We start from the raw sequence: 26,121 nt of genomic DNA, 5'->3' as shown, positions 1-26,121 counted from the left end.
CTATTATTCCCCAGCTGTTAGGATTCTGAATGCTGTAACATTTGCTCTATCTCCATTGGATTCCCAAGCCCCCTTTCAGTGTTGTTTCTGTAACCCGACTTCTATGATTAGAGGCGTTCCATTTTTATATTCCCTCCCCTGAATTCACCTACTGCTTTTTGCCTTCGCCCTATGGGTACATTTATAATATACTTTTGGCTACAGTCCTTTTTTTTTCATTTCTTCCCTATGAATTGCCTCCTGATTTTTTTTTTTCTTTTGATAAATAATACATTTTTTTTAAGGAAAAAATTTGAAAGTTCAGATAGGTAAAAGTTAACAATTAAAATCACTAAAATATTAGCATTTTGTTGTATGGTCATTTTCCTTAGTAAACGTATATGGGGTCGTGGTGTTCACAGTTTTGTAACATGCCTTTTAACATAAACTCAAACCAAACCTATTGCTGTCAAGTCGATTCCGACTCATAGCATCCCTATAGGACAGAGTAGAACTGCCCCATAGGGTTTCCAAGGAACGGCTGGTGGATTTGAACTGCCAACCTTTTGGTTAGCAGCTGAGCTCTTAACCGCTGCACCACCAGGGCTCCATCATAGGCATAGTATAAAATTTATTGCCATGCCAGTAATGAATCAATAAAGAAATATATATATATTGCATTACAAATTTGTGTCTTCTCATAGTGTGATAACTATTGCAATACATTGTTTTCTTTGTAATCCTACGTATTTCATTTTGTGCAGTTAAAGCTTCTTCTTTTTTTTTTTTTTTTTGAGAGTGTGTATATAGACTTCACCAGTTAGGTCTTCCCACATTAATGGCTATAAATCACAATTCAGCTAGTTCTGTACGTTGTTGGACTTCAAGTTGTTTCCAGATATTCTCCATTGTAAACAATAGTGATGAACGTATATTCATTTCTGATCACATTCTTTAGGATTGGAATTGCTGAGTTAAAGGATATGTCTGGACTTTGAAAGATTTCAATGTATTGCCATTACAGTTCTTTCTAACTAGCCATTCGTGTACCAAAGGACTTTGGCATCTGTACACTACTGATTTTGTGGTTTCAGAATTGGAGAAGCATTGTCTAGGTAGAGCATTAGACCTTATGTCATCTTTGAACAGCAAATCTCCATCTCCTTGGAAGGATGAGACACATTTGTGTACTCTTAATTTTGATCCACAGATTATTGGCATGGAAAGGAGATAAAGCTGTGACAGGATAGAGAATATTTTCTTTCCAGTATGAAGTAGAATACGGAGTATATTCTGAGAATTTAATATTTGTATTATGAATTCTGGTCAGCTTTAATTTTTGTAAGTAGTAATGTTCCAGAAAATTTGCTTATTACTGATCGCTATTATTTTTGTCAGAGGAGCTGCTGTGTATTCCCTCTCAAGTCCTGAAATGAACCCAAACAGAAGAGGAGAAAGAAAGGGTAGCCCAAGTGTAGTCAGTACATACTGACAACCTGCACCCTGGCAAAATGCCAACCCGTTTCAGGAGGCCAAGTTACCATCCCTTTTTTTTTCTTTTGAAGCTTTGGGGTGAGGTCATCCTAGGAACTTGGTTTACCTGTGAAAAGCCTCTTCAGAGAGGAAGTAGTGGGCTTTGCTTTCCCTGATTTCCATCTACCTCTAGAGATTGCTTCGTAATCTTAGAAAGTAACAGTTTAGCCTGCCTAATCAACCCATGAAAACCCTGGTGGCATAGTGGTTAAGTGCTATAGCTGCTAACCAAGAGGTTGGCAGTTCGAATCTGCCAGGCGCTCCTTGGAAACTCTCTGGTACAGTTCTACTCTGTCTTATAGGGCTGGAATCAACTCGACGGCAGTGGGTTTGGTTTTGGGCTTAATCAATCCATAGTTAGAAACCAACCCCTGTAAAGTCTACTATATTAAAAATTTGAGGTACATATAATGGTTCGTAATAACAAGTAGGCACCTGAAAACATTATTATTACTGTATTATTATGTTAAAGATGTTTTGGTGTATCTGGAAGTGTTTCTTAAGTGTTTTTTATGCAAGAAAAGTATACCATATACTAAGGCAAACATTTGACTGACATTAGATATAAACTGTACCTAATTGTTCTGACTTACGTACAAATTCGGCTTAAAGACAGATTTAGGAATGAACTCGTTCATAATCTGGGAACTGCCTGTACTATTTATTGTTTTTGTGTTGTGTCAAGTCAATTTCGACCCATAGCGACCCTGCGTATATTCCATGACCAAACCAGTCTCAAGGGAGACTGGAAAATGTGGTCTTTATCCTGAGGAGTGCCCAGCTACACATCAGATATTCTGATATTAAGGAAGAAGGGAAGAATGAATGTTGGGCTCAGCTAGCAGTGTGTGTTACAGTACAATTAAAATGATTGAAGACATATAGTTACTGTTTCCCTGTCTAACTCTTAGACTGTAAACTTGTCAAGGGATGGGCAATGTTTTTATTCACCGTAGTATTTTCTCTGGCACATAAGGTAATGGTGTTCAATAAGTCTGTGTGTGGATGTTTTATATGTTTATGGGTTTGTTCCTTGTAGAATATGTTTACCTTCACTTTTTATCTTTAATGTAGTCTTGAAAGACTTGCCTGTTAATCACTTCGTTTGAAACAGAGAAGCCTAATTTTTTTTCCAGAGTTCTGACTCATTTTGTCTGAGCAGATGTTCAAAACATGATTTTTTCAAGGTACAAATTACAAAAGGAGCATGCTAAAGCAAAACTCTCATTGAGCGTTGGCCCAGAGCAGCTGCACTCATTTGTCGAAGTGTGTTGAGTACAGTTTCAGATGGAAAGCATCCAGAGCCACTTGTGGCCCCAACAATGAACGGAATCTCTCATCTCATTTTAGGAAACAAGAGGCATTTAAATACTTTAAATACTACCACCTTGCTGAGATCTGTGCTAATTTTGATTACAAAAGTGACAGGTGGATGACAGATTACCAGAGAGGAATCTCCCCTCTCCCCTCCTCCTGCCCATGGAATACTTTTTAACCTGAGAATAATGTATATATTATAAAGCAAAATTACTGCATGTAGAATCCTAAGGAGATAGATAATTGAAAATCATTTTGTAGCTGGAATTATTATTTTTTGAATACTTACAAAATGACATTTGTGATTCACAGTGGGCTGAAAATCTTTCATGGAAAATTTGATGTCTCAGTATTTAGTCATGTGAAAATGACTTGATGCTCTAAATTATTCTTTAAAATATATTTAGCCTTCGATTTCAATTAAAAAAGAAACATCTGACCAAACAACAACCCAAATGAAAAACAGCAATGATTTAAGGAAGAGAGGAAGGAGGTAAGAGTAGAACAAAAGAGCAAGGGAAAAGATTTCATTTGCCCTTAGAAATTTATATAAATTAAAGCAAATGATTAAATCTGAAGCCTGCTGAAACTGTAATAGACATTGAGCAAGCTGGTAGAATTTAATGGGGTATGTTAGCTGTCAGTTACAGTATTAGTAGTGTTTTATCGATCAGCCAGTAACTAAGATCTCAATCTTCTATGTCTATAACTTTGTGGAAGGTGTTTTGGGGAGGTGGGGTGGGACAAGATGTAAATAGTCAGGATGCTAATCCTTTATCCCTCATTTTATGGGGAGAAATTTAACTCATTCGGGTGAAGTCACATGTCAGTGACTTGCAGTGAATGAGTAAATACCAACTGAATAGGACAGACAGGAAGTCGGTGGCATTAGGGACACCATGAAGGGACATGGAGAGCTTGATTTCAGTCCAGGAGTTTGGTTGGGATTTTGATAGGTCCAAGTTGAGGGAGAGCATCTCTTAATAGGGGAGGGGAACAACATGTGCAAAGGTATAGGAAGGGGCATGATTGCAATGTGGTTTAGGAAAATCAGAAACAAGCTTAGCAGGCGTAGAGCATTCAGGCTAAAAGAAGGAACGAAATGAGTGTCTTGTGCTTTTCCTTATATCCCAGCAGGATTTATGTGAACTTCAGTCTGTTAGACTGTGACCCTGGTGGTTATAGCTTTGGGGCAGGAAATTCTGGGTACTTATTAAAGTAATTGTTTGGGTCTTGATTTGGTAAGCTTCTTTTAAGGTGCTTCTTCGTATGCCTATCTTTTTCTCCTTTAAACATCTCTCACACAGCTGTGTGGATGCTTAGGTGAAAGACTGATCACTCAAGAATAAAAATCACTGTGGGATTGTTCTCTTGTCTGGTAAATAAAACTCAAGGTAAATTTCTGTTAAACAGATTATCAATCTCCGAAGCAATTCAGTCCAATATATATTAATGTGCACCATGTTTAAGGAGCCCCGCTGGCACAGTATTTAAAGCGCTTGGCTGCTAACTGAAAGATCAGTGGTTCGAACCCACCAGCCGCTCTGTGGGAGAGAAATGTGGCAGTCTGCTTCCACAAAAATTTACGGAAACCGTATGGGGCAGTCCTACTCCGTCCTACAGCGTTGCTATGAGTTGTGATCGACTCAACAGCAGTGGGTTTGGGTGCCATGTTTGTGTGTCTAAATCCATATGGTAAGCGTAGCCTACTTAAAAAAATTAATGTTGACATTGTGACTGATTTAAAGTATGTACGAAAATCATCCAATAGTAGGTTAAATAGATATATTTAAAATATGTAGACATGCATATATACAGGTAGCCCCTGATTTAGGGTGTATCTGAGTTGCGACGAACCATACCTTAATAACTGACTGTTTTTATCTTTTTTTTCATGATTTGTGTATTTTTTAATGTATGTATTAAAATGTATCTGTAAGTTTATATGTTGTGTTTCCAACCCGCAAAGACAAATAAAGATCAGATTTATAAAGATAGTAATAATAAAAGGCAATAGTAATGAAAATAAAAAACAATGAGGTATTAGACTTACGTTAGAATCTATTTATGATGGAGTTGTCAGAACGAAACCCTGTTGTAAGTCAGGGAACTGTTGCTGTTGAGTCAACGCCGACTCATAGTGACCCTATAGGACAGAGGAGAACTGCTCTCTAGGGTTTCCAAGGAACCCCTGGTGGGTTTGAACCACCAACCTTTTGGTTAGCAGCCATAGCTCTTAACCTACACCACCAGCGTTTCCACCTGTATGTATAGTAAGACCAAAAATTCTAACCTGTTTTGCCAACTTAAAAATTATATACCCATAATTTCTGTTCAGACTAGTAATGAAACTTTTATTTTGCCAGCCTGTGTTTATATTTTAAGTCCTAACTCTTTCTGGAAATTTGGTAGTAAATATTTGAAAAGAATGGTAAATGAATATGTACATTAGCTTTACAGGGAAGGCTTACAAAATGTGGATGCTTGTAAAGTATAGAAAAAATAATTGGCATGGGAAATTCCGTAGCTTGATGCTTGAACCGTGGAGCAGTTGATTTTGCAAAACTGAGAACTGCAGACTACAATTAGCTGCCATTCATTTTGTTGAGTAGAAATATGTTGCACTTACTGTACAACCAGGAGCAAGGCTTGAATGAGTTTAAATAGTAGATGAAATCTAAATTATACTGACAGTCCATTAAACAGCAGCAGAAAACCCGTAAAGGAAATGGATTCACTATGATACCAGTTTATAATAAAATCATTCGCCAAATAAGAATTATAGCCCAGGCATTGTTAATACTCTTGTGTATTTCAAGTGAGCATTGCAAATTGGTTGAAGCATTTATTGTAAAAGCCAGGCTCCCAGTGCATTGTTTTCTGAAATGGAGCAAGCAGTGTTGCTTGAAATTTGCTCTGTGGGGTGTGACACCAGAAGATCAGTCTAACAATTTGTTCCTTGTCAGCTGTGTGGGGAGAGAAGAATCTGCACATCAGCCTACCTGTCACTGATTATTTTTTCCTGTGAATACTGAGCATAGGGTTCTTAGATGTGTTGGGGCTCTCTCCGCCTTTGTTTCTTAAATGTACATTGTTTCAACCATCTTCCTGTTATAGTCTTTGAATTAAGGGTGTGTCAGCATTTCCATTAGCAGTTATCCTCAAACCTGGATTTTATAGCAGACCTTTTTTCTGTAGGTTGAATTCACTGAACTAGGAGTGGGGTTGTTATCCATGTATTTAAGTATTAGAAAGGTAGGTACAACAGGGCAGCAAGGGGGCAGAAAGATTAGTGAGAGCAGTCTCCAACAAATTCCCTTCCCTCATGCCATAGGTGCTTTGCACCCGTGGGGTAGATGGCTGTCACTGATTTTTAAAATCCCCTTCCGCGCCCCCCAGATTAACTGCATTCTCTTATGGCACATAAGTGCTACACAAACCCCAGCCATTATAATCTATAAGAGCAGTCCGTATGGCTTAACTGAAGTTTGGGTGTTAATCTGGCTAGAATCTTTTCCATAATAGGGATTCAGTGTGAGTTACCAGGGGGGCTATTTTCAGAATAAAACGCGGTGATGAGAGTGCTTAAAATGTTTTTTGCTTGAGTAATGCAGTGTCGAACCATGCCTGATATTTAGCATATCAGTATAACTAATAAGATCTCTGCTGCTGTCAGTATAATCTTGCTTTTTCCTGTTTTACAGAGTTCGCAAGTCGATGTAGCATATGATTGATTTGGGAAGGAGGGTCATGCTGTAACTATTATCTCAAAACAGCAGCATCACTTCTTAAAGAGATAATTATCTCAGATCAGTGTTAAATTTTTGATGTAGTAGAAGATTTCCTAACTTCTAGAGGAGAAACAAGAAATGTGGGAAATCCAAACAAATCTTTTTTAATTTGCTATGACCTGCTCTCCTCGCTCTCTTCCCCCATCTTGGTTTTTTCATAATTTTTATTTTCCTGTTATCAATGGGGAGTTCCTGGGCGGTGCAAATGGTTAATGTACTTGTGCTAACTGAAAGGTTGGAAGTTTGAGTCCACCCAGAGGGGCCTTAGAACAGATGCCTGGCAGCCTACTTCTGAAAAATTAGCTGTTGATAACCCTGTGTAGCACAGTCCTGCGCTGACATACATGAGGTCACCATGAGTCAGAGTCGACTCTCCGGCAACTGGTACTGGTTAGCAATCAGGATAAAGATGGATAAATGTTTGCTAGAAAGTATATATCAAAACCAAACTCATTGCCTTCGGGTTGGTTCTAATTCATAGTGACACTGTAGGACAGACTAGAAGTGCCCCATAGGGTTTCCAGGGAGCAGCTGGTGGATTGGAACTGCCAACATTTTGGTTAGCATATAGTGTTCTATTTTTAGGCAAAAGGTAAGCCCATGTAAGTTTTGTAGCACTAGTTGGGAATCTATAGGCATTTGAATACATGGAATTTAATTATCATGAAGTTAAAAAGAAGGAACCACGTATACATGCTACCTCAGAGCTTTTTTTCCAGAGTTAACAATCTTTGAAATGATGTTACCAGCCAATTTTGGTGACAGTTTTCAGGGTCCGGCATGGGCTTCTACACAAAGGTAAGAGTAAGGAGTGGAAGGTTTCACTTACTGAGGTCCCATTTTCCCAATGTTTGTTTCCTTTTTCTTTTCAGGTTCTACACTATTGCCAAACAATGTGAGTATCCCCTCCCCACAAAAAGAACCTAGCACAAAACTGAAAGTAGGCCGTCCTGCACCGGAGTTACTTCTTAAAAAGTGTTTTATTAGAAAACAGCATTTTTTGTTCATACTGAGAGAGCATAGCACCTATCTTGCTAGGATCTTGTATAACTTCCGTTTTTACAGCGTCTTTATTCAAGTTCCTCATATAATTTTTGAGTGCTTACCACGCAGAATATAGTGTACCGTTTATGGAAGTGAGGGGCGGTCATAGGCTTGAATGTTTATAGATAGGGGGACTAGCAGTGAGAGGACTGGTTAGAGGCCATGGGGAATGCCAGTGCCTCTGTATTGGAATTCTGGAATTGGGATTTCAGTGCTCTTCACAGCATGTGTTCACACATGCATATACACCTTTTCTGTGTGTCAGAAAATCAGAAATGTCTTTATGAACTAGACAGATTCTTGTGGACTTTTTATTCTGCAGTACCAGACCAACCTACTTGTATCTCGTTGAATGGTTTGGGGTGTCGAGGGTGGAGGAATCCTGTGAGAGAGAATGGAAAGCTGACATGGCCAGCTGTCCTGAGGGACAGCTTCCTGTGTGCACTGCTGTGCCTCCCCAGCTGTGTCTCTGGGAAACTTGCTTGTGAACAAAGCTTTGTTCATCTGTGCTTTTCCTAAGCAGAGGGTTTTCTATTAGAGATTATATTAGAGTGGCACTGCCCTGCTCTGTGAAAGGACAAGAAAGTATTTCAAAGGCCAATAGGTGAAGACTCATTAATGGGGAGGAATTTCTTTAAGGGACTGGGCATTGCCTGCATGTCGCGCCCACAGCTTTCAGGCTGGCTCCCAGTGCTGCCTGTAAATGAGCGGGTGAGTGAGTGTCCACTGTGTGCTGTGAGAAGGTGGCCAGGGAAGATGCTGACAGGTTCTTTGTGTTTCCTGATGACACACTGCCTCATGCCTCAGGCTGTGCTTTTTTACCCTTGAGAGGAACTCGCTCTCGCTCTATTTACATAAACCTGCTGATTTGCTGAGGGCTGAAAAAGCAAGAGAGGGCTTTCTTTGCCTTGAGAATCTGTTTTTTGACTGACTTCCTTCTCCAGCTTATTAACAAATGCCCTGCTGTTTGCAGATGGCACAAAGCTATGTTGAGATTGTGAGAAACAGCCCAAAACACCCATATTCAGTATAATTGTCCAAATCATGGATTTTACTGCTCCCTGTCCACAAGGATTTGGGGTCAATTTGTCATGTGACCAGTTCCCAGGCAGAGGCTATTATGTGTTAGGGAAAAAGTCTCAACCTAGACCCATGATTTCATTTCCAGATATCCCTAGTAAAGAAAAAATGAGTTATCAAGGGTTGTTTAGAACAATTGATATCAATGGTAATAGCCTCACTCATTTTTCTGGCCCATTTCAGGCGTGCTGATTTTAAGATTAAAAAAATATATGTTTGCCCTGCAGCAACCGTTTGCTCAGTCTGGTAAATACGCGTTTTCATATGGGTAATTTTGAAAGTGTGCATTATGCACCTAATGGATTGCATCAGCATGGACTGGAAGAACTGCTAACTTTCATTAAAAAAAGAAAAAAAAGGGGGGTCAGCAGTGCTCACGGTGGCCATGAGGGGTTTTTAGGTTGAGGATCATTGATCCAACTGACTAAAACTGGTTTTTATAGCCAGCTTCAGACAATCCAGGCTCTCATAAAATTGCATGAAGATCTTGGCAAATCATTTTGGCTTTAAACAAGATTGCCAGGCAAATATTCCAACTGATGTTTTAACATTGCTCTTGACTCATGTTCTCATCTTTCCCTTTCCAAGTAAACCACTTTGTTTTTGCAGTAACTGTAAACATTTATATAAAGCTATTTTTGTCAATAGCTGTTTAATTAATGAGACAAAGAGGAAATACAGTGTTGGGCCTTAATTTAATCGTATTGTGAAAATCATTAAAATAATGAAAAATAATATTTTTTTTCTTCTGTGAGACTTGAATTCCAAATTGTTTCTTAAAATGTGTTCTCTTCTAGTTGGATCACCCTAATTTTGGTGGGAGGGTTATAAAGTTTGACTAGAATTATTTTTTATACTTTAAAAAAATGGATTAGAAAAGTCAGATCAAAACAGTGTATTTTTATCTATTCCTATGGCAAGCTGAAAAATTTAAATTCATCTTACCTATGATCTTAGTCATTTTGTGTCTTGTGACTATTTATGTTAAATGAGCTTCACATTTCGTCACTTAATTTTGCGGTGAGCTTACCTGACTTTTTCAAGTATAAGTTTTGAAATACTAATAGAAATCACTTGGTACAGTTACTTGGTACAAATGACTAGCCTTGTGTATTGGAATCTCATCTATTCATAGCTTTGATTCAGTTTGGATTTCAGTGGTAACTTTTTAAACAAAAAGAAGTGGCTTTTGATCTAATAAATGTTACAGTGCCATACTTAAGGTGTGAGGGTCTACTCTCACTCTGTGCTATCCGTTATGGCAACATTCCTCAGGCCCATGTGGGAGGCAGCCTTCCCTAATATATCTCTGACTAATGTTTAGGCAAATAGATGTCATGGCTGTCCTTGTCATAGCAGTATGTTCCTCTCTTCCCTTCTCTAACAGAGTTACATATATCCTGGTATATTTACAGGTAATTATTTTCTTGAATGTAACTTTGCAGTAAGAAATGAAATAACATAGCCTTTTTTTTTTTTTTTTTTTGGTAATGCACAAGTTAATAGCTGCTTTGTTTCTCAGAGTAAGAGGGTTAATAGTAATGATGGTCTTGATTATGAAAAGTGTACAAAAAGCCCTCCTTTGTGTAAAAAGAACAAAGTTGTGCGTAGTCCTTGCTATCTAAGCATCTGCTGTTTAATTCACTTCTGTCTTGTTTTACCAGCACTAATGCGCAGACCTGTTAATGCCAGACCCTGTCCTTGGTGGGTGCAGGTAGCACATTAGTGCATTTTAAGTTTCTGTGTGCTTAAGAAGCCTCATAGTTTGCCATCCAAGGTTGATAGTTATGTGGACAACGCAGACCATCTGACTGCACACAGAGGTGTCCCTCAGGAGTATGTGGAAGCCTGGGTGGCACAAATGGTTAAGCGCTTAGCTACTAAGCAAAAGGTTAGCAGTTTGAATCCATCCCGTGGTGCCTCTGAAGAAAGGCCTGGTGATCTACTTCCGAAGGATTAATCATTGAAAACCCTGTGCAGCACAGTTCTATTCTGACACACACATGAGGGTCACCATGAGTTGGAATTGTCTCACAGCAAATGGTTTTGTTTTGTTTTTTAGAAGCCTAAGTGAAGGCATGGAGCCCTCATGGCACAGCGGTTAAGCGTTCATTCGGCTGCTAACCAAAAGGTCAGCAGTTCGAATTTACCAGCCGCTCCTTGGAAACCATATGGGGGCAGTTCTACTCTGTCCTGTAAGGTTGCTATGAATCGAAATTGACTTGATGGCAACCGGTTTGGTTTGGTTTAAGTAGAGGCGTAGAACCTTCCACTGTCTACAATTTCAGGAACTACCCCATACCCTCCTCTCTGGCTACACTGGCCTCTTATTGTGTCTGTGCCTCATGCATCTTACACCCAGCTTGCACATCCACTCGAGGCTGTATTTTATAGTGTTTGCCTGTGGCCTGTCCACTGAAGACACCCCATTCCCAGAACTGAGCCTGCCCCTTCTGAGCACCTCCTTAGGTGAGGACAAGCATATGTCTCCAAACCTTGAACTGGTCCTACCCGCTACACTGGCTTTAGGGAGAAGGGCCACTCTGGAGGGGTAAAACGCAGGTACCTAAAGTAGGGGGGCAGTGATGACTCCACATTCGCCTGGGACCCTGGGCAGGATCCCCTGGGCCAGGGGCGGGTGGAACGCCCAGGAGGGCCCAGGCTCAGGGCAGCGGGGCTCCTGAGCAAGCTACCAGAAGGGCATCAGAACATTGCAAGGCTGAAGGTCACGTATCAAACCTGGGCTGGCAACATACAGCTTGGGACAAACCCCAACTTCTTAGCATGGTGTTCATGGAATGGACCCCATGGCCCTTCCCCGCTGACCTCTCTTGGGCCTCTTCACTCCTCTCAGCCCTTGTGCTGCATCCACACTGGCAGCCTCCATGCAGCTTTTGTTTCTGGTACACACTCGGCACCTGTGCCCACCTGGCATGTTCCGGCCTGGGCTTCATGGTCTGTTTCAGGTATGACCCCGCTGTGTAGCTTCTACATGCTGTACCGGTCGTCTTTGGCCTCCTATCACAGAGCTCTGTGGGAGCCTAAGGGAGCTTCAGTGGTTGCACCTGCCGTGTTAATTGTAGCTCTCTGCTCACTTGTCTCTCTTCGAAACAGATAATAATGGAACAAACAGGGAATGTGGAAATTGTTGATTTTATGTAAAAGAATGGAGGCGTTGCCATTTCTTTACAGAGGAGCCTTGAGAACTTACTGCCTCAGGAACTGGATCGTTATAAGGTTGCTGTGATGAGGAGATGGTGGAATGAGGGAGTAATGAGGGTTTGACATGGAGGGATTAAGGTGTGTTGGTGCTTCTGTTGGAGAATGCAACCTGGGAGAGGTTGAGGCATAGTGAGATCAGACCCCGGAAAGCAGCATGCTTTTTGCCAGGTGAGATTTAAGAAAGTTGGAGTAGTTAGTTTTGAAGTTAGTGAGTAGTAGGTGGGCTCTGATGGTGTTATGTGATAATATATATTTGAAAATAGATACGGCTTTCCGTGGGAGGTGATAGGAAGAAGAGGGCTATACCTATGATTTGCGTTCAGGTTGAGTGGAACTGAGTAAATATCTAGAGATGTGAAATACCAGTAGTGGGTACAACAGAGATGAGAACACAGAGTTTGGGTCATTGTAAATTTGTGTAAGTTGGAGCTACAGTTTTAATCTAGGGAATGGGTTTCTTGTTTTTACTTGAATACCAAAATAGGGGTATGAAGAAGAATATTTAAGACAGTGGAAATAGTTCTCTTGCATCTCGTTAAGATGATTTAGCGTGTTAAATGGGTGTCACCTGAGTGTTGAAGCAGAGTTCTTCAGCATCTGGAACTCTGGAACCAGATAGAAAACTCAGCCAATAGTTCATTCCTGAGCAGCTGTTTTACGTGGGTTCAGGGATTGAATCTCTGTTGCCGAGTCTGCACCTGAATAAAGAAGTGGTCTGGGGAATCCTGGATGCTTAAATAATTGGCATTCTGATTTCTTTTTCTTCTCTCTCTCTCTCTCTGTCTCTGTCTCTTTCCTGTTTGCGCCCCCCTGCCCCCACCCCCAATGACTTTGGGCCTCAAAATTCCTGATGCCTTAAAGAAAGTTTCTTGGGAGGAAGTGCCCTTTAATGAGTGTTTTTTCTTCAAAACCTACATCTTAGTGGATCTGCTAGTACTCTTGGTGGGAGGGGGACTGGGTTGTCTTCTGGATGGGTGACTGAACTCAGTGTTCCTTTGCTTTTGGCTTTTAACATGTATGACAAATGAGGCAGAACAGGAATCTACCTGGGTTCTCAAGTACTTGAGCTATTTATTCCAAGATGCACTCATTCCGAAGGGTCATAAGGAAGGATTCAATGAGTGGCATTTTAAATGTGGACATCATGGTCTTTCTCCCTGGAAGAGCTGATTGACTCTACAGATGTCTTCTCTTCTTTATGATGATCTTGGTTGTAACGTGGAGCGTTTTACCTCCCATTACAGCCACTACTTGCTTTTTTTAAAAATCATTGCTTTTTTTTTTTTTAAAAAAAAAGTGTGTTAACAGACCATTTTTTAAAAGCAAACTTTGAGACCCCAGTTGTTGAAAGCAACAAAAATAATTACTCAACCACTGCAATGTCAGATGTAATTTAAGAAAGCACTCTTCTTCCCTGTGGAAAATGTACTTTGGTTTACTTCATTCCAGCTCTGATTGAATGCCTTGGTTTTCTTTACAATTAGAAAAGAAAATGTGTTTAGGTTAAATTTTAATAGCAAGTTATCCACAAGAGATTAGGTTAGTTCTTTTTGGTTTAGGTGGAAAGGACATTGTAATAGCATCTTCAAGCTAGTCTTCTTTACATATTTAATTTATTTCTTCACAAAATATTGGTAATGAAGTAGCACTCGGCAAAGCCATTTCTCCTTGTGAACACACAGAAGCATCTCTGAATAAGACATTTGAAATTTTGCCTTGGTGTGTAACCTTGAGCGAATAATTTCTCTTTATCTAAATTTCTTCATCTGAATATGGCAAATTCTATGTGATTTTTCTGCCTTCTTCCTCAGGGACTCTGAATGAAATAAATAATTGAAACTTTATCAGGTTCTTTAAATTACCGGAAAAGTGGTCAGAAAGAACTAAAGGGCTGTTTTCCTTTGGCTTAAAGTTATTTGTAATTTAATATCACCTTTGGAAAAAGAATTTACAAGGTGTGTGCTTTGTCTTTTGTTTACTTATACAGTGGCTGTATGGGCCCTGTCTTTGTTCCCTTAAAGGAGAATGCCATTGTTTTAAAATTTCTTTTTCTTTTAAAGACTGTGTGTATATCGAGAGTCGGAGGCCAAACACACCGTATTTCATCTGTAGCATTCAAGACTTCAAACTGGTAAGCATTTTTTAATGTGCTGTTGATTCTACTCTCCACCTTCTCTTTTTCCAGTTCCTTGGCTGTCTGTGTTGATTGCTTTTCCATCACTATTGCTGTGGTAGCTAGTTCAAGTTCTGAGTGCAGACTGCTTTGTGACTTTTGCACTCAAATAAGGCTGTTACTAGTTTTGTCATTTCAGTTATTGTTGTAATTCTTACATTGTGAATAATGTTTCTGAAGTTTTTATTCCTTTATTAGCTCATTTGGCGACTGACTAATTTTAGAGGTTCCCTTGGGTTTCTGAAGTAGTTTGTTTCCTCTCACCATGGAGCTTGAAATAAGGTAAATTTAGGAATTGATGATAAGTGGGAAAAAAATAACATAAATAAGTCAAAGGTTAGTTTTCAGGTGGGAAACTGCAATTTACTTGGATATTTTGACAAGAATTGAGTGTGCCTTGAGCCTTTTTGGGGCCTCCCAGGGGTGACGGGGGAGGGAAGTGTGGCTTGGGGGATATAGCTACTATACTTTCTCATTAAAATTTTTTCCTGGATACATAAATGTTGATATCATCCATTATGAAATCTCTTAGTTTTAGACCAGTGGTTCCCACACTTTAGGCTTTGGATTCCTGAATGTCTATAGAGATTTTGCAAATAAGCATTCTCAGTCTTAAATATACCTTGTTCGTGTCCGTACAGCTGTTTTTCAAATGGGCTTTTTTCTATATGACTATGCTGTTGTAAATTTTAAAATTTGCTTATTTTTAAAAGTAATATTTAGTTAATAATCACTGTTTATTATCTGGTCTTTATGTATTTTCCTCAAATAGTTCCTACTTGAAATAATACAAAGTACTATCATTTGGGGTTTTTAAAAACATTTTGATGTTAAAAAAGCAATTCTTGTACGTAAAGACTGTGAATCACTGTTCTATACTCTTAGGTATAGAGAAGACCTAATTCTTTAGTTTTGTATGGGTGCTTATTTCTAACAACCTTTTTAAATTTTGGCAATATTTATGCTCCGACACACATCGTGTGTGATACTTTAGTCTAAAGAAAAGTAAATATAGTCTGAAAAGATCTTTAAGTCTGCATCTCTTTTTGTTTCTTTTCATCATTTTTGATGACCCCCCCAGCATCCAATTAATATATTCTGATTTAGCTAGTTAAAAAATTACATGCCATTTATTTTTCTTTATTAAACAGTTATTGCATAGGTAACATAGGCTTGGTGTTTTAAAAGAAAGTCAAATGTGCCTTTCGCTTTTAAGATTTATTTATTCTTGGTAGGCTGCTTCTGACTTACCTGGTTGTTTTACAAGATGGCCTTGCAGTTTAATCGTGTCACATCAAATGCTTTCTACTCAGTTTTTATGTCAGTATGAATTTTCTCTGTTTTTAGAGGTCTTTGCTATTTATTGTATCCCTCCTTCTGAGGCTGTTTTACAGATGCTGTGCTGACATGAAAATTTGGGCAATGGCCCTGTTTCCAGAAAAGTTTGGTTTTAGTAGTGGCTGCTGCTGCTGCTGCTCTTTTCCCTGCTCATTGTCTTTGTGTGTGATTTTTATTAAACCTAATACCAACACACTGTGGAAAATACATAGCTATGAAGGAAAATTGCAAAGATTTATCTTTTACCTATTTGATTCTGCACGCCTTTTGTACTGTTTGTGCACATTAGCAGGTGCCTTCATGTTTGAACAACATCTCTTATGAAATGCTGATTACAATGTGATAGTTGCTGTTCTGGGCAGAGGCTCCTGCTGAGTTACAGTAATTGCTCACGGTATTAACAGCAATAAAAGCTGAAGCTTCTGTCGTCAGTATTGGTCTTGTACAACACATTAAAGCAGACTGCAAAAACAATGTGTGAAGTAGGGTGCAGTATGTTTGGATACCTTTTTCTAAATCACACAATGCTGTTTCTTATGTTTTTGTTTCAAGTTCTGTGTTCAGTGCATACTCGTAGTTGTGTAAGAACATCAGAGATGATGACATATTTGCTCCTGGAAGGAGTGTAGTTATTTCTTGGATACCCACTTCTTTGTTTGTTTGTCTGTACTACATATGAAAAGATAACCAAGTAGATGAGACTACTAATAGATTTTTTTCCCCTCCAGTTTGCCCAGGCTCTCAGGGGAAAAGATGGACAGAAGGAAATATGCTTTGTTTCTCTGCAAGATTAAAAAAAAAAAAAAGAAAGAAAGAAAGAAATTGGAGTTGGTTTTGTCCACAGCAAATAACATGGCAAGTGGAGCAATGAAAAACCTAGTAGCTTTGAAATGTCATTGATTAATTATGTATTTTATCTTTTTAGCCATAGAATAAAAAATTGATTTGGGGTTGTAACTGAGAGTTGTGTTTCTTTTTTTACACCACAAATTAGAATTAATCATGAATTTATCATGGTAGGTTTTTTGGCATAAGGTATTTAACGTTTTTAAGTATACATTAAGCAAAATTGTGATGTTAAACATAGCAAAAGCTATAGAATTGAGAAGTGGGAACGAAGAACCATCTAACCAGTCACTGAGACTAGCATAATGCAAGTTTATTGAACTGAGGACCCTGGGTCACCTTTCATGAACTAGTTCTATGTGAGAGGAAGAGAAGGGTCTTTGAATTTTATGTGGGACCTGGATTGTCTTCTAGGCTCTGCTATTGCATATCCCTAGAACCTGAGTTTGTAGTCACAGAACATAGCTGCCTCTATGTCCTGATTTGTGTCTGTTGTCCTGCCAAACTATTAAATAGTGCTCTCTTTTACTCTGAAGAGGAGCTCTGGTGGCTCAGTGCTTAAAACATTTGGCTGCCAACCAAGAGGTCAGTGGCTTGAACCTGCTACCTGCACTGTGGGAGAAAGATGTGGCAGTCTGCTTCCGTAAAGATTTACAGCCTTGGAAACCCTGTGGGCAGTTCTACACTGTCCCATAGAGTTGCTATGAGTTAGAATTGACTTGACAGCGGTGTGTTTGGCTTGTTTTTTTTTTTTTTTTTTTTAAACACTCTAAAGTGTCCTGGTTTGAAAGATAGATTAGACAGTCATCTTGCATATAGGGATGAGATCTGTGTGTGGTTTCTGCTTTTTTAACATTTAACCATCAAAACACCTAAGGCCACTACCATTTCACACAGGTAGATATATTTGGAACATACACTTTTACTGGGGTTGGTGGAAGAACTATGATAGTGCAGAGTAACTGAGCTGGATTTTTTAAAAGTAGAATTTTCAAGGTAAGTGAATTATATGTTCCATTAGCTTTCATTGTTTAGGAAGTTTTCATTTGGATGGACTTATTTACAGACTGGGAGGTCTGGGTTTGTTTGACTACAATGACAAAAGTATATCTGAAACAAATAGCCAAGAGCAGGGACTCAGGAAAACAGGAGAGGTAAGGTGGAATTAGGAACAACGTACACATAGAAGCAGGAAGAAAGAGGGTTGGTTTGTCAGATACATAAGGTCGCTTTGCAGCTTAAGTTTCTGAACTAAATAAGTAGCTTGCAAAATCTTTGGTTCTTTGAAAGAATAGTAAGATGGAATGGCAATCTATGATCTTCGAGGCCAAATTTCTTTCTTAGAATTTAGAATTGGAAAGTAAGAAACCGAGGCAGTTAGCAGTGGGAGCAAAGTTGAAAGGATTAATCAAGAATCCCCCACTGTAGAGGGGTGGGGACAGCCCTCAGCAAGCTGAGCTGAGAGGTAGGAGATGGGACCAGCAGAGGACTGGAGCACTTTGCAGAGAGCAGTAGGCCCCAAGGCAGTGAGGCACAGCCACTGTTCTCCGTTCTCTGGGGCCCACTGCCCTGCGTGCTTCCTCACCTTGGGTTCTCTTAGGTTAACCTTTTTGTTTCCTCTCAGTAGAGGCACCTTACTTGGGCTAGCTTGAGTGGATCTCCATTAATTGAAACTGAGTTAGCCTGGTAAAACATCTTCAACCCTTTCTTCTGCCCTCTCACAGTTTTTCTGTGTGTCTATATATGTGACTTGTTTGATTTGAATGTTTTATTCCAGAATGAGTCCTTAGCATCAAGGAACATTATGTCCCAGAGTGTGATTAGGAAAGTTTTGGACTATAAACACTGCCTTTCCAAGGCATTTATTGAAAACCTACTTTGTGTCCTTTATTGAACTCAGCACCATAAAGCTGACTGAAGAAGTGTAAGATAACCGTCCCTTCCCTCAGTGATCTTATATTCCAGTTGGACAGGCAACTCATGGCATTACTGGATGTCATTTTTCTTTGGAGAACTCTTTTCTCAAGACATAGCCATTCACTCTCTGTCATAAAAGGAAAGTTTCTTTCTTGCTTTTACTAAAAGTGATAAAATTCAATTTTTATAAAAATCCAGGCCTTAAGAAGCATTATTGAGGTAATTTGCTGTCTAGGAATAATCATGGAATCTGAGAATGCTAACAGGATCACTGAGATTAGTAATTTTCATTCAGTATAATGCCAAGGAGTTTCTTGTCTGGCTCTAATAGTGGTAGTTCATACCTTATTCTTTTTTCGCAGATAAGTAATCACACCATTCCTTTAATACTCTTAAGTGAGCATTCTGTGTGGACTCCTAATAAGAAACTATCATTCATACAATAGAAGAAAGTATGATTTTGGTTCCCTAGAATTATGTTTTTATAGGTTCTTCAGCTATTATTTATACCACATGAATTTCTAGATAGAATTTGAGATTATTGCAGATATTATTTGGGTAGATACCAGGGATTTATTTTGGTTGCTATTTGGTTTAGTACCAAAGCTGGGAATATTATCTTTAAAATTTAAATTTACCTAGAGTTTCCTTAGAGTGGGGGATATGTCATTGGGGATATTTTGGTGTTTTCAGTTGACCGTTAACTGGGCTAAATGTATTGTTACAGCCTTGCATGGTTGAGGGTGCTGTAGTGTCAGTTATGTCCCTACCAGCACGCATTCTAAGTGTTGATTGTCAGTGTGGACTAGCTAAGGATACATACCACTAGTTACCTTGGAGGAGGCACATCTCCATTACTGCAGTGCATGTGGAGCCAGGTTATTCATGATTTAATACCATATCCCTCTCTTTGTTCCCGTGTCAAAAGTGAGCAGCTAGGGGAGGAACATTTGGAATTCCTCTCTGATCCCTGGTCTGTACCCAGAACCTTACTTCAAAAGCTGATTGCCACTCATCAGCTTTTATTCATGCCCTTCCCTGACAGTACAGCAGAAAAGGGGCTGCAGAGAAATTAGCTTCAGCTTAGTTTCTGCTTACCATTGAAACTACCCTCTCTCCACCAAATTTAGTTTCTCAGAAATGGATTAAATGCACAAGAAACTTTTTTCTTTTTTAAAACGAAAACTTATTGAAGGAGGATAAATAACTGTATCTTATCTCTCTTTTTTTTTTTTTGGTTAGAGACCTTTATATAAATAATGCTGGGAGATATCATTTAGAGACTTCATTAACATGCACTCTTTGTGTACACATACATATGTACACACAGTGAATTAGTTGTCAGGTTTATGTATTATCCACCGTAAGTGTATTTAATCCCAGCTTAATTCTCAGCACAGAATGTATGGTATATGGACGCTCAGTAAGCAGGTGTTCATTTTAATACTAGACTAATCAAAGCATGACTTGGAAAATCTTGTATTAAGAACTTCGGGGAGGAGCAGGAAATTTACATTAATATGAACATGACCAATTCAGAATTTGGAATATGTTGTATCCAGGCAGATATGAGGGACAGTAGAGTTCATGAGTTGAGAACTTGGACGTAGACATCACATTGTCTGGGTTCACATCTCTTTTCCATCTTAACCCTTTTACGGCCACTATCTGTACCTATAACGTTGGGAAATAAGACACCTACTTTGCTAGGCAGGTTGTTTTTAGATTAAAAGATCAAGCCTACAAAACGTATAGCCCAGTGTATGGTCTATGATGAAGAATGATGTTGTTTAGCTTGTGCTCTAGATTTAAGCTTTGTAAGGGCAAACACCGTGTCTCTTTTATTCATTGATGTAGACTCTGTGGCTATTAGCACATTTAAGGTCTGTAATATTTATTGGATATTGAATAAAGTAACATTTTAGTTGGAAAAATTCATTGGATAAAGTTTTAAAAACTTTAATAGCAGTTGTTTGCTACACTGAATGGATTAACTACAAATTAACCTTCTGTCTATTAAATAAGCCAAAGATCTGCTTTGGTTAACCTTTGGTTAGCCTGCAGTGCATAGTATTTTATGCATTTAAATAATAAAATACTATTCCTTAAAAAAAATTTTAGGTCTTATTATATTGGGCTTTGAATTTTCCGTATAGCTTACTGTTAGCAGAAATAAAAATAAAGGCTTATGTGAACATCACAGAGAAGGCCAGCTCTTAAGAAAAATGCCTTACAGTATGATGATGATTTATTTCTGTGTGAAACTGTGATTTTTTTTGCCCACGCTTTTTGACAATCCCTCAAGTTGTGCCTTCAGAATTGAGTGTTTCTTTCTATAGTTCTTTCTTCCCTTTACCCTGTAAAATGGTTAGTACCACCCAGTTATAGCGTTGTGACTTGTTGGATAATGAAACGAAAACCTTAATGTTCCTTATCAAATGCTTTTTTTTTATAGAACAATGACTTCAGTATTACCTAAGGAACTAATTTAACGTGTACCACTAAGATAATTGTTTCAAGGAGTTGTTCTTTCTGTAAGTTGCCCTGCTCTTACCTCTCAGGAGTCAGTATGTTAGCATGAGAGTGTTCTTTAACTTATACAGTTGGTTTCTAAGTCAAGAAATGGTGTTAATTACAGATTTGGTGCAAAAGTATTTTTCTGGAGGCCATGCCTTCTGTTTGTTTGTTTTAATAAAGACAGCTATCTAGAAGCATTGTAATAAGCTGCCGTAGGGTATTGAGTTTATTCCATGGTCCCATGGGCGAGGATTAAATGTCCTTTTTACATGTAAATTTGAAGTTTATAATTTTCTCTAATCCTTCCAGGAGGCAAGAGTAGGATGGAATCCCTTAGCCCTGAGTTTGCTGGACATGGTCAGATCAGATGGGGTGTTGTCAGATATACTCTTCCCCCACCCCCAAATATGAAGCAGGATGTTGACTTTTTGTTTGAACTACCACATCCGTTTTGTAGCACTGGGACGTTGACTTATAAACAGAGGGTGATATTCCCATCAGTGGAACTTAAAATGAAGCCGTGGAGTAAGTTTATGCAGCTTCTCAGCAGTCTGTTTTCACTCATGGGTGACAGTCCTGATAGGCCACTTGGCATTTAAAGTTTTAACAGCTCACAATACTATGAAGTTGGATAATTCATTTTCTCCTAATTTAAATGGATTTTAGGATCCTGTATTTAAGAAATAATTGAAAAAATGTTTTGTTCAATTCTGTTTACTTCCATAAAATATTTTCTAAAAATGTTACTTACTAAACCTGTTTTCTATATGTGAAATTTTTTCAACGCAGAAAACTCTAGGTATTCTAATTTTTTTTAAGGAGCTTAAAAAAAAAGTTTGAGACGATCTGATATTTGCAGAGATCTGCTGTGCAAGAATATTGGTGAAGTCTTATTGTTCAAACTTGCTTCCTTAGAACTGGAAATTTGTAATATGTGTATAGTTTTGTTAAGAACCCAACACCAACTTAAAATAGCCCAAGAAAAATCTGCTAGAAGAGCTTAAAGAAAGTTACAGAAACTGAGATATTGTCAAAACGTTTTCTGATTCCCAAGTAAGAACCGTGACATGCTTTGAAATGATGCCTTTGTTTCTAATGCCTAAAACAGTAAGCATCTACAGTTGTCGAGGCACTGGGAGTCACAGACAACAGCACAGGAAGATCACTGTGTTGAGTCCAGGATGTACTGTAAAGGGTGATATTTAGAGAAAGAAAATGAGTGTGATGAAGACATTCTCCATATTAGCTTATTTTCTTGGGATTTGTCTTTTTTTGGGGGGGGTATCTAAAAGAGGCATACAAAAACAAATTTTGAGTTAATGGAATGTACTGAAGTTTTGGTTAACAGAAAGTTGTTAGACTGAGTCTTTGCATCTCAAAGGAATTATATGTAACAGGAGTTCTTCAAATGATTTAATATTTAAACAAAACAAAAAAGATTTAGTATTTAAAAATTTGCATATTAAATTTTTAAACAACTTTAAGAACAGAAGTTATAAAGTATTTAGATTTTATGGCCTTTTGAGTTTATTTAAAACCACATCAAATTGAATTGGTTAGGTTTTTTAAAAATGTCATATGCTATTTAGAATATTTGAATGGGAACATACTCAAACTCTCTAGTCTGAGCTATCTTTTATGGTACTTAAAAGGACTGTGCTGGCTTTCAGAAGATGCTCTGTAGTCTTTTTTTTTGTTGTTGTTGGTGCTCAGTGTTTACAAAGTTTCCTTTAAAGAAGACCTGTGATACATACCAAACTGTTATCTTGCTCCTAAAACAAATAATGTGTTTCTTGAACTTTATGCTCTGTGCCTTGTTCATTATACTGCTCATTATATTGTGAGAAAATAAAAACTCATTTGACTGCTGTCTTTTGTTCACTGGAGTTAAGCCTTTGTCTATTTACCTCACCTTCAACTTTACAAAATTAAACTAGGACTTGGTGAAATGGCAGAGGTGTTCTTTGGCCGCCCTAATGCCTTGAGTATTTCCTTTTTTGTGTACCTATCTTACCTCTGGCGTCTCTCATCAGAAACGCTTCTGAAAGCTCAGTTTTTCCACTTGCGGTTCATTTTACAGTTGTGTTTATGTACCGCCACCGAATTTTTGTTTCCTTATAAGCGAAGCATGCCACTGTTCTATGCTTTGGCATTGTGTCACATCTTAACTTGGTTATTTCGAGGGGCACACACCATACTGCTTTCTTTCAGGACCTGGATAAAGTATGGAGCCAGAAGGGTCATATGTTTGTTCATACTGAAATAAACAGCTTGATTAATGCCAAAAGGTTAACTTTAGCGGTATAACAAATTAGCTACCTGAGATTTCAGAGGCCGTTTCTAAAGGATTTTGCAGATAATCTACTTGTGTGCTGAGTGCCCCTAATAACCAGGGCATGAGGGGGCATTGGGCATGTTAACTTAAAACTTTTTTCTTTTTTAGGTCCACAACTCCCAGGCCTGTTGCAGATCTCCAACTCCTGCTTTGTGTGACCCCCCAGCATGCTCTCTGCCGGTGGCATCACAGCCACCACAACATCTTTCTGAAGCCGGGAGAGGGCCTGTAGGGGTAAGGAGAATCCCGTTTTTAAAAGCTATCAATATTTTAAGGAATATTACCTCCCTCCCCAGTGCCCCTTTAAAAATGTGCTGTATTGTATGTGTTTTTAAAGGAGTAACAAGTACATGCACAGAGGAAGCAAAATACGGGACTTACCTTACCCCTGTAGGACAGTTCCAGAAGTTAGTGGGGTTTGGTGGTAGGGTATTTTGGCACCAGCAGAGAGCATGCTGGGCTGCTGCAAGGAGCAGGAGCTGGCAATCAGCAGCGAGTATGGATGTTGGCAACTGAAATGGGGAAAAAAGGGGGTAAGTTTGAGTCCAAGTGTGGAACGTGCATTTTCCCAGGCTCATTGGGACTCTTGGCCCATGAATCTAAACTATCTTGGGTGCCGTCCTCTCAGGTGATGTTCGATAGAGTATTACTCAGAAGCAGTGAGGCTTTTCTGTAATGCTAGTTATCGCATACCTCAAGTTGGGGTGTAACTATACTTCTCACAGCTGTACCCTATTAATTCCTCTGTTACCTGGTGATAATGTGAGGGGAGGGGTGTGTGAGACACAGCAGGATGAAATGGGTATAGTGCTTTAATTTACCCTTTAGAAGACAACCTACGCTGGTGATCCTTGTGAGTTATTTTTGTGTAATGTATCTCACCTTTTATGAAAGTTGTGTATACATTTGTCTTCCTTTAGGAAGACTTAATAGTAAAATTTTACGAATAACAGGTTCACATTGTTCTGTTCGACTACAGGGTACCCAATACTGCCCTTAATCACTATAAAGAAGTTCAAGACCTGTCTCTGTCTTGTATGTAATCTGATGGTGGGGCTCAAATTTATTCTCAAGAAACAATTGTAAAATAATATAAGACAACAGCTATAACACACACACACCCACAATACAAGATATTGTCAACATATAATGACTTGTTAAATTGTAGTATAGAATATTAATATCTTGGCACTAAGAAAAGAGAGTGCTCTAAATGGGCTGTGATAGTTCGGAAAGTTTTGTGAAGGTAGGTAGCTTTTGAGGAGCTGGTGTGTTTTGACGTGTCAGTAAGATATGGATAGGCAGAGTAGAGGAGACCTCCAGGTATACATGTCTGCCTGTCCCTATGAGCAGCCTAGACCGATGAGCCTGTTGAGTCTGGGAGTTGTGAGAAGACGACCTGCAGGATGTCCACGAAGAGCACAGGTTAGTGGCTCTGGGGAAGCAGAGGCAGAGATGTAAAATGGGGCTAGATCGTAGAGGAGCTCCAAGGTTGGACAAGTGACGATTTTATGTGCTAGGCAGTAGAGGGCCGTTAGGCTTCTGCCCCCAGACAAGCCAACTCCCAGGCCACTGCTTAAGAAGATTCACCAGGCAGCATGTGCAGTATGGAATGGGGAAAGACTGTGATCTTAATCTCTGGGAGATATATTGACATTTTAAGGGACAAATTAGTAGAGTCCCAACTCAAATCGTGTTACTTCTTTCTAAAGGTTCAGCCTTTACCAATTACCATCTTGTTTCCATATTAAAAAAAAAAACAAAAACCCACTGCTGTCGAGTTGATTCCGACTCATAGTGACCCTAGAGGACAGAGTAGAACTGCCCCATAGAGTTTCCAAGGAGCACCTGGTGGATTTGAACTGCCGACTTTTGCGCTAGCAGCCGTAGCACTTAATTGTTACACCACGAGGGTGTCCATATACATATACATCTAAAAAATGGGTTTTGTCTTTCAGGCTGGTATTTTCTTGCTTTACCCTCTAGCCGGTATAGATGTTATTGTCAGACTGTTCATTTGCCACAATGCCTGCAAACCAGGATTTGCTGGATGGATTTCAGATTTTCTCCGTAATTGCATTGATTTTAAGTAAACTTTTTACATTAGAATTAGTGCTGGCCAGTATTTATTTTTTAGCAGTAAAAATATTTGTGTCCACTGGAGATTTAAATAACTTTGTGATGGGTGGAGCACTCAGATGTCATATGTGGCTTTGAAAATATTCTGTAGTGAGATAATAAATCTTTCAGTCAAGATGGTGCTGCAGAAAACTAACTTTATTGATTGTTCTTTAATACAGATGCTTCAGGCTGCCAAAGGGATCTGAATCGGATCCAGTTGGCAAAGCTCCCTCATGTGTGGAACTCTCATAAATTCTGCAGGCACACAGATCTAATACAGTGTAACGAGGGAGCTGCTGGGAGAAGAAATTGATTGCTGGGTTGCAGACAAGATCATTAACGTTTCTTGCCATGATACACCAGATGTCTTTCCTAATAGACTAGTTTTGTTAATTTAGTTTTTATAGGATAGCACTGATTGCATCATAATTTTGCTTTCTTTGTTTATTCAGGTATATATTTGTGATGTGTTTCCACATTAATGATGGCATAAACTCATACGACTACATTTTATAATTTTTTAACTTATCTCTTAATTTTTTAATTATCTGTGCCAGTAAGGCAGCATTTTGGATACTGGCTGTTAGCTGGGACGTTTTCTAGCAGAAAGTCCTTTGCTCACTGGTAGTGTGAGGGTGGTGAGGGTGGGAAGAGGTGAAGGAGACATTGCCCAGATCCTTCCTGGATTGGGCAGAGATGATTCTGCCTCAGCTGCTGGCAGTATCACAAAGTTTAAGCGCAAACTACATGGCAGCATAGCAGACGTTCTGTCCAAAGCAGAAAAGGTGCAGCCATTTAAAAAGGACTTAAAATGCATGCTTATTTCCACAGTAACAAATGTGGCTCTGCGGGCCCCATTCATGTTGATTGCACCTATCCTCTTTCTTGCTAGGAGATCAAGGGCTAGT

At 38.9% G+C, this 26,121-nt stretch overlaps 1 protein-coding gene across 22 annotated transcripts in view; it reads left to right on the top strand.

Moving 5' to 3' along the window:
- Positions 1-26,121, top strand: part of RERE (arginine-glutamic acid dipeptide repeats) — a 473,241-nt gene that overhangs the window by 186,796 nt on the left and 260,324 nt on the right. For 12 of the 22 annotated variants that reach the window (XM_064281204.1, XM_023552093.2, XM_064281194.1 and 9 more), the window contains exons 3-6: positions 7,493-7,515; positions 14,027-14,097; positions 16,206-16,332; positions 23,201-23,326. In XM_064281204.1, coding sequence (XP_064137274.1) covers positions 7,493-7,515; positions 14,027-14,097; positions 16,206-16,332; positions 23,201-23,326 — 347 coding nt within the window. Of the gene's footprint in view, positions 1-7,492; positions 7,516-14,026; positions 14,098-14,337; positions 14,422-16,205; positions 16,333-17,100; positions 20,775-23,200; positions 23,327-26,121 lie in introns of those variants that run through there. The other 10 variants (XM_064281205.1, XM_064281209.1, XM_064281208.1 and 7 more) reach the window with 8 other exon arrangements.

The sequence above is a fragment of the Loxodonta africana genome, chromosome 3, assembly GCF_030014295.1.
Source record: "Loxodonta africana isolate mLoxAfr1 chromosome 3, mLoxAfr1.hap2, whole genome shotgun sequence".
Classification (NCBI taxonomy): Eukaryota; Metazoa; Chordata; class Mammalia; order Proboscidea; family Elephantidae; genus Loxodonta; species Loxodonta africana.
This window is presented reverse-complemented; position numbering and strand designations above follow the sequence as displayed.